This window comes from Sebastes fasciatus, chromosome 4, assembly GCF_043250625.1.
Source record: "Sebastes fasciatus isolate fSebFas1 chromosome 4, fSebFas1.pri, whole genome shotgun sequence".
In the NCBI taxonomy this organism is placed as follows: Eukaryota; Metazoa; Chordata; class Actinopteri; order Perciformes; family Sebastidae; genus Sebastes; species Sebastes fasciatus.
In genome coordinates, this window is record NC_133798.1 from 17,030,069 (window position 1) to 17,039,033 (window position 8,965).

General features: G+C 44.2%; 1 protein-coding gene across 2 annotated transcripts in view; it reads left to right on the top strand.

The window, feature by feature from the left end:
* furinb (furin (paired basic amino acid cleaving enzyme) b) overlaps positions 1-8,287 on the top strand; it is an 87,858-nt gene extending 79,571 nt beyond the window's left edge. For both annotated transcript variants that reach the window (XM_074632299.1, XM_074632300.1), the window contains exons 12-16: positions 1,912-2,029; positions 2,284-2,463; positions 2,664-2,791; positions 3,397-3,525; positions 5,415-8,287. In XM_074632299.1, coding sequence (XP_074488400.1) covers positions 1,912-2,029; positions 2,284-2,463; positions 2,664-2,791; positions 3,397-3,525; positions 5,415-6,124 — 1,265 coding nt within the window. In that variant the 3' untranslated portion in view covers positions 6,125-8,287. The remainder of the gene's footprint in view (positions 1-1,911; positions 2,030-2,283; positions 2,464-2,663; positions 2,792-3,396; positions 3,526-5,414) is intronic.
* The last annotated feature ends 678 nt before the right edge of the window (positions 8,288-8,965 follow it).

Consider the following 8,965-nt stretch of genomic DNA (forward strand, 5'->3'; position numbering starts at 1 on the left):
GAGATAACCCGAATCAGGGAGAGAGACAGCCAGGAAATTCCCCCAAAAAGGAGAATTTATTCAGATGAGTTTCCCCTTTAACCTCAACAAGTGGTGTAGCTGCATCAAATACACAACCATATGGAGATGCATGACATAAACTGCATTGCACAGGCATCTAATCGTCATCTCAATTATCAAAGCAAGTCAGATAATATTTGAACGCAAACATATTCCAGCTAAACCTATGAATCTAGTCGTAAAGTGAACGAATGCATTGCATTATGAGAACAACTCACTTTAGAAGACGCACTTGATGAATGCTGAAGGGGATCAGGAATGGCTGGTAGCATGGCAACAGAGAAATGTTCTTCCTCCTCCCCTTCCTACTTACAGGAGCACTGATTGAGTGTTCAGATTGGACTCACCTGTGCTGTTCAGAGGCAAACTTGGCACAGGTGAGCAGGTGGCTGATCTCAGAGCTCATTAGGGATGTAGGCAGACATGAAAGTCTTTCCAACCATCAGTGTTCTGTCATAGGCAGAGCAGACAGCCACGCTGAGCCAGACAGCAGCCTGCTACACAACACAAGAGCCACAGACTCTGAACAACAACAAGCCACATTTAGCTTTCCTGTTAAACTCTCCTTCTTATCTAACAAACGTTCACCGGGGAGAAGAGCAATGCTAACGTCATTTCCCAGGCTCGAGAACTAAATGGCTGATAAGCTGCAGCACAGCAAAGGTACGGTCGGTAATGTTGAGAAACGAGCAAGAGTGCACTTCTTCTTTTCCAATGAAAGTATCTAGCGGCACCAGCTGCTAAATATCTCCAAAAGTCCCTAAATATAGCGAGAAATTTGCCAAGTTGGCAAACCACTCCCCCAAAATGATCATTATGAATGTAAACAACGAACACGGCGATTGTTTCCACAAGCTAACAGCTGGTGGAAGACTCACAATGACGCACAATGAGTGCACGGGCAGAGTGCACGCAGATAGACAGTAGGGGTGTAAGAAAATATAGAGTATCGCGATATTTTCTTTTGTTATACTGTATAGATTCTCAAAAACACTGTATCGATTTTTAATCGCAAAGTAGTGCTCTGATGTTTGATGTTACAGGGACTGTCGTAAATGTAAATTGCATAGAAAAAAACACAGTATCGCAAATATATCTCGATATATTGAATCGTAAGCCCAGTATCGTAATACGTATCGTATCGCCAGATTCGCGCAGATACACAGCCCTAGTAGACAGATAGTTAGGTAGACAGGCAGGCAGGTAACCCGAATGAAATGATTGGACGGGATTATTACAGTGCTGCGACAGAGATACCAGATTTTCTTTCGTCAGAGCGTTTGATTTAGTGATTGCTGTCAGGATGTAATGAGAAGTTCAACAAATATAACAAAACGTGTCTTTGAACACCACTACCAACTCTGCCTTTAAACAGCATGTGAACCTATCTGCAGATAGTATCTCTTTGGTCTGTTTAGATGCTGGTGCGGTCTCTACCGTGTGGTCAATACCACTGTTAACAACACTGTCTTCCCATAACATGTAGGCTACAATGGTGTAAGACTCTCCAGCCAGCTCAGATGAAAAAGGAACATTTCAGATATTTCCTCAAGACCTTTTTTTATTTCTTCCTTTTAAAAACAGAAAACTATTAGCATTTAAAAAATGCATTTACATTATTTTTGACTGTGTTTGCAGAAAAGAAAGTCTAAATGTGATTTGGATAACTGAAGGAACTGAATTTATGATTGTCGGCTCAGGATTGAGGAACGAATATAACGCCATGGTATTACAGTAGAGAGTGGATTGTTGACTGACAGTAATTTCTCTCTCTGTGATGTTATTTCATCGCGACCACCCACCAACCTGCCATTCTCTTTACCTTTACCCCTCCGTCTTTTTTCTCCACAGTGAGTCATTCGTACGGCTACGGGCTCCTGGATGCGGGCGCCATGGTGGCTTTGGCACAGAACTGGACCTCGCTGGGAGCGCAGCATCAGTGTGTTCACACCATGCTCGCAGAGCCAAGGTTAGAAGGGCAACTTGAAGCTCTGCGTGCGTGTGTGTGTGTGTGTTTGTGTGTATGTGTGTTTGTAAACTACAGTGAGGTTTAGTCCCATTACGAGTCCTTGCTGGTCCTATCATCCAGCCTGATAGATGTCACCGTATTCTCCTTGGAGCTGGGACGGTCGCGTAGATCTGTAGCACAGCGCTATTGTCTGTGTCCACTGCTGCAGCCACACAACATTAACCACCCTCCCCTCCACTCGTCAAACCCTGCAGAGACATCGGGAACAAGCTGGTGTTCAGCAAGAGCGTGGATGCCTGCTGGGGACGACCCGAGTATGTCAGCTCTCTGGAACACGTTCAGGCTCGCCTCACTCTCTCCCACAGCCAGAGAGGAAAATTGGCCATTCATCTCATCAGCCCACTGGGCACACGCTCCACCTTGCTGTTCCCCAGGTACACAGTAAAACACACCACTGTACACACCAACAACCGGGCCGCGATATAAATCTCTCTTTCACACACACAGAGACAAACACAATGTGCATGTACCTCAATTTTATCTGTGCACAGATACTCCCACAAGTCTACTAAACTGCAGTCTATCTCAGAAAGAAATCACACAAACACGTCGTTCTCCCCCCCTTGTCTTTCAGGCCCAATGACTTCTCCTCAGAGGGATTCAATGACTGGGCCTTTATGACTACCCACTCATGGGGCGAGGATCCTCAAGGGGAATGGACACTGGAAATAGAAAACGTGGCAGCTAATGGACGTGACTATGGTAACCCCCCACTCATCACCATTGTTTGTTCAGTCTGGTCACATCACAGAAAAAACCTACGGTACATTCATGCCAGCATTCGCTGCCCCCTCATCAAGTCCTCTTGCATATTTTCATGCTTCTCCAAATAGCCTCGGCTCAGCTCCCCTTTTATTCCGTCTCTCTCTAATGATTCAGTTTGTACCATTTTTTTCGGTACCAGGGGGAGCAGAAACATATGCGGATTAAGACTTTGTAGTTGCCAGACAGAAAAATATTTAAGAAAGTGGAAACTTTTTACAATTATCGGGCTGCGTTTTCTTTCAAAAAGCAAACGGCAGCTTATTGTAGAGGAGAGTTTAACTCCTAGAAAGCTTTTGTGGCTTTGTTTACTCTAGGCAGCCGGGGAAATAAGACAGGAAGCCGTCTCTTCCTCCGCTGGTGTTGATCCTCCTCCAGTGTTGTGTTTGGTCCGCTCCCACCACTTGTTTCCTTTTCTTCCACCCCCATATATCCTTCTCTCAGCCAGTTCACACTGTTCCCTCTCTGAGAGGTGTTACATTGATATTTCTCTTCTCTTCTCTTCCCCCCTCCTCTCTCTCTCTCTCTCTGTCCTTCTCTGTCAGCTGTGTTAAGTCAGTTCATCCTCATCCTGTGGGGTACCGGACCCAGCGTCGTCAACCCCTCGTCGTCCGACTTCCCTCGTCCGTCCAACAACAGCTGCAAGACCTTTGATGCCCAGCAGATCTGTATCGGTGAGATCATTCGGGGCTTCACACACAAACTTTGAACAGGAGCCACTTAAGTGGAATGGGCTCATTTGTATTGGCGCTGACACACACTGTTACAAAACAGGCTTTTGGTCAGCCTGTGTTGGGTGTTTTCAACTTGTGAAAAGCGAATGTTGTGAATACAGATCACCCATTTATAAGCCTCTTTTGCATTTGTTTACCCCGCACGCATTATGAATATGCACATTGCCATATGTCATATTAGTTTGAATCAGAGAGTGGGGCGTATGGAGGAGCAGCAGGGGAGATTAAAACTGCGTCAGTGCGAGAGGTGCTACGTTGTCAACAACTGTTCAGGAAGATGACTCCCTCATTGAAAGGCAGATGAGGTCGGAAGCTTCGTTCTGCTTCCGAGCATTCAGATGCTTTCTTCTTAAGCCTCCCGCACTTCTCCATAATTTAGTTAAAATCTACATTTCAAGAGTTAGTGGTAACACTTTGTTTTACAAGGGTCCCAGACCCTGATGTTTGCTGGAGAGGACTTTGTAATTTGGTGATAATTATATAGAGGAAAGAGGACACAATGTTCATTTGGTACAACTTCCCTTTACTGGTTGTGGCCTTCTTTTAACAAATGAACCGTCTTTTATTCAGCGCACGGGAGATCAGATGCAAATGCAAATGTCTTTCTGCGGGGTTGTATATATTGAAGGGAAGTCAAGCATACAATTCAACAAATATCAAGAATATGGTTTCTAACAAATTAATATTAACATGGGTTAAAGTGGGTCTCTGTTTTTCCAATCGTTATTTTAGCAGTTCTTTCAAGGAAATATATAAGAATAAATAAATTGGAGCTTAAATGATTTGTTGATTAACTCATCAGTCTGTTAACAGGAAATGAATCGGCAACTATTGTGAAATATAAAAAATACCAAACATTTGATTTCAAATGTGAGAGTTTGCTTGTTTTCCCACTATTTTAAACTGAAATATTTTGGGTTTTGAACTGTTGATCTGACAAAAAAAGCAACCTGAAGACACAACTTCAAATCTGGGAAATTGCGATGGCCATTTTTCAGTATTTTCTGACCTTTTACAGACCAAATGTGTATCAGTAAATCGAGAAAATAATCAGCTCATTAATTGATAATGATAAAAAAAAAAAAAAGTATTTACACTGTAGTTCTTTTCCAGTAAACTTCCAAGGAAATTGTGAAGAAATGATGGGACATGAACAACCAGTTATTTGTGGATGCCATAGAGTGCTACAGGATTGAGTCCTAAAACCATGAGTTAGCATTTTAGCACTTCCGGTTCCCTCTTCTGGAAGTCAATGGGTTTTTAGTTAGATGCCTGAAATAAGGTCTGTGGTTAACACAAGCTGAAGAGATTTTGACGTTTTGTTCTACGATATAAAATAGATCAGTAAATGAGAATCGTGAATTTTGAAGCTTATATACGTACATGTATGTCTTTAAAAAGTGGCTTAATGAGACTACTAAACGTCATCACGCCGACTCGTCCTCCTTTACAGCCTCGTCGTGTATACTCACGCTCATGCAACTGTAGTGTAGTTTGTTTATAGCCTAACGTTATCTTTTTACTTCTGGCGATTGCATTCACGCTTCAAAAATCATAAAAGTGGTGTTCATTTGTGGAGATTATTTTACAGAACAAAACGTGTAAGTATCATAAATGTTTGTTTGCCACAGAGTTTATTTTCTGCAATAATCCAAAACCTAATGCAAGAATCCCGTTGGCTTTTTGTTGAGGGAACCCAGGGCGATGCTAACTTCCTTGTTCGCCTACAAAAAGACATCATCCCTGGAGCACTCTATCTTGGTTGTGTTTTTATTGGATTGCATGAGACTTAATCTCCTTTATGCTTCCACCCCCTACGTTCCATGCAGAGTGCAGCCCCGGCTTCTCCCTCTTCCTCCAGGGTTGTGTGAAGTTATGTCCGCCGGGTTTCACCTCGGGGCCGCAGCTCCTCAACCTGTCCTTGGAGAACTGGGTGGACTTGTCCTCCGTCCAGGCCTGCCTGCCCTGCAACTCCGCCTGCCTCACCTGCACTGGCACCGGGCCTACAGACTGCCTGTCCTGCCCGCCTCACAGCCACCTGGTTCTGACCTCCTGCCTGCACCAGAACCAGGTCCAGCGCAAATCCCCCCTAGCTGTGGTACTCCAGGGTGAGGGAGCCCAGCCAGAGGAGGAGATCCCATCAGCGGCGGATGACAGTGGAGGAGAAGGCGAGGAGCCTCCGGGGGTCAGCGTAGCTCCGTCCAATCAGCTGGCTGCCGTCGTGGCCGTGCTCAGCTGTGCCTTCATCCTGGCTGCCTTCGTCGGGGTCTTCCTCTTGCTGCAGATGCGCTCAGGCGGCGCTTCTCTGGGCTGGAGGACCAAACTGCCCTCTGTGTATTCAGAGACTAGGGGGGTGCGGGTGGGCTTCGGCTTTGGCTTCGGCCAAGGACAGGAGAGGAAGGCCCGGATATGCTACAAGGGGATCCCCACTGTGTGGGGGGACGAGGACATGATCGCCTACCAGTCTGAATCAGACAGCGAGGAGGTGGACGGTCACGGCGAGAGGACAGCTTTTATCAAGACGCAGAGCTCGATCTAGCTGAACCTGCGTCCGCTGACATCCTGGGTCTCATCAGCATTTAGATCTGACTGTATGGAGCTGATACATGGAGGAGAATCACACAGGTGCAGGCCTTACTGTCCCATCAGCACCCCCATCCAAATGCATTAAAGAGTCAATCATTTGTTTTTTTTCATGTATTTATTTACATTTGTTAATTTATCTTAATTGATTCATATTTTGATGTCGGATCAAAATATTCATCATAATGCATTTGACTCTCTGTCACCAATTTCAGGTGTTATGCAACTGTGTTACTTACTTTAATGACCTGCTTGACCATATTTTGTCCAATTTGTCAAAGGGGTTTTCAGTAAAACATTGTATTGCACTCCCATGAAGTTACAAGAGGGATCAAAATCAGTCAAAGCAACAGAGGCTAAGATAATCTGGCTTTTAGTCCCGTCTATAGACCTTTTCATTACCATTCGGTTGCAAGGGCAAAAGTTTTGGTCCAAGTTTACTTCCTGTCAGCTACTGCATTAAGGTTGCGTCCGAAATTCAATACTAACATATTATTTAGTACGCTAAAACAGTATGTGTGATTTTTTAGTATGTCCGAAACCTTAGTATGAAACCATTAGTACGCAAATTGCGTACTATTTCTGGTGAAATATTACAATATGCAAACGCTGGACACTACGGCGGCATAGATGTTCCACAATGCAATGCGGTAGTGACAACAGCGTTCATAGCAGACGTTGACGGACAGCTCTGTAACGTCAATAACACTTCAATTTAAGTGAAAGTATAAGATTTCATTTTGCTCGTGTTTGTAATATATACGTATATATTGGATTAGTTCAGATAAAGACGATTGATTGATTCTCACAAGCCGTCGTTTTGGTCACATGAGGTTGGCATGGGGGTTACCATGGTTTCGCGTCTCCAACCGGCAAGGAGGCAGGTAAATTAGTGCTCAGTGCGTCCGAAAAAGACACATACTACTGTTTATTCACACAAAAGTATGTTGAATGATAATACATCTATCCGGTATGTAGTGCGTAGTATGCGATTTCATACGCAGCCTAACAAATGTTGCAAAAAGGAAATACAAAGGAACCAATTTTGATTGTTGTCAAGCTTGAAAAGGTCTATAGGTCAAAATCCTACATTTCCCATAATGCAACTCAATAGCATCTTTCGTTAGAGCCCCTCTGCCTGGTAAATACCCCTGTTTTTCAAACTCCACACCCCCAGTTTCTCCAAACCCAATGACCAATCAGAGTTCAAAATAACCCCGATGACATCATCAGGGTTATTGTGTCCGACTTGTCAAAGCTACAGAAGAACATTATACAACCTTAACAGGCTGAGCAGTACTCTCTGTGACGAGTGCTCCTCTAAGCCAGTGGAGTGCATTGATTTGTCCCCAACACACAAACACCTGGCCGTCAGCACAGGCTAGACGTGTAATAAATTGGCGTTATATTTGATCAGATTCCTGAGCAGATTGCGGGCCAGGGGGGTCGTAAAGATGACACGCTGTTCATTAACAGTACGAAAACTTGAAATGGAAGATTTCTGCAGCGTACTGGGACGGCATAATAAAACATCCCGCTGGCTGTTTGATAAGCAGGAAACTGCGGAGGATGCTCTGTTTTCAATCAAGGCACACTGGGAATTGGCACCGCGGCATAGACATATCGGATAGATATCAGTCACAAAATCTCATTGACTTGTAGTGGAGTAACACTGTTTTTGAATGAAATGAAAAAAATCACTTAGCCCAAAGCGGCTTGGCTGACCTTAGCAACATTTGTTCCTCCTGGTTGCTTCTGGTAAGAAATGAGATCATTTTCTCTTCATTTTCCCCACAGAGCATATATTGATTTTGGGGCCTCTCTGCCAGAACGTCTTCATCAGGGTGAAGCTCTTTTCCCTTTCTATTCCGAGCGCCATACATCGAAAGACAAACTTTATTTCCTCATCTATAACAGCGTAGACTTGCCGCTATACGCCAGTCGAATCAAAGCCTTTTGGATCTAAAGGCCAGAGTGATTACAGTGATTAAGTAATGAGATCTTGTCTCGCATTTTCTATGTTTGTTTTATATCCTTTTTTATTTAACTGACAGTGGATGTTAATATTGTGGAGATCAGTTTCATGCTGGAATAAAAATGACTTTGGCTGTTGCATAGATGGGACTGTTTGTGCCAGATTTTTTAAAACTTCCAGGGGTTTCATGCATCTTAAGCTGACACACACACACACACACACCCGAGAGAGCAGATGGTTCATCACTTCTTCACGGCCGTATATCATTGTCGCAAGAGTGTTTCCTTCACTCCTGGTGTTTAGCATTAACAGTGTGCCAGCAGTCTGTCTTCTTCTTCTTCTCCCCCTACCATCCAGTTGCAGTGCGAGCTGCCAGAAAAAAGCCTCGAAGAAACCGTTTTCTCAAGCTTCATTATGGCGGGCCCCTTAAAAGTTTAAATTAATATAAATGGAGATAGATTTGTAAGCATGTGGTGGGGGAAAACAGTGCCCGCTGGTAGCTGCTTTGTTCATTAGCAGCTTTCCCTGTGTTAACACCCTCTACAGAGGCAGGTAACCGGGTTCATGGGTGAAGGTACATTCATTCTGTGGCCCATAATTGGATCTGCCGGGAGAACTGGCTGCACCACTCGGCGCCACTCGGATGCATCATGCTTTTCATTATAAATGCGGCATGTGTGAGAATAAAAGTGCGTGAATTGTAGCTCATGTAGTTTGAAAGCTGTCTCCCTTATTCGTAGCGTCATGGCATGTTTTCTGTGGGCTGGTTCTCATTGTCTTCCTTCCTGTTTGCCCTTTAGCCTGTATTAATTAGCTGTCATG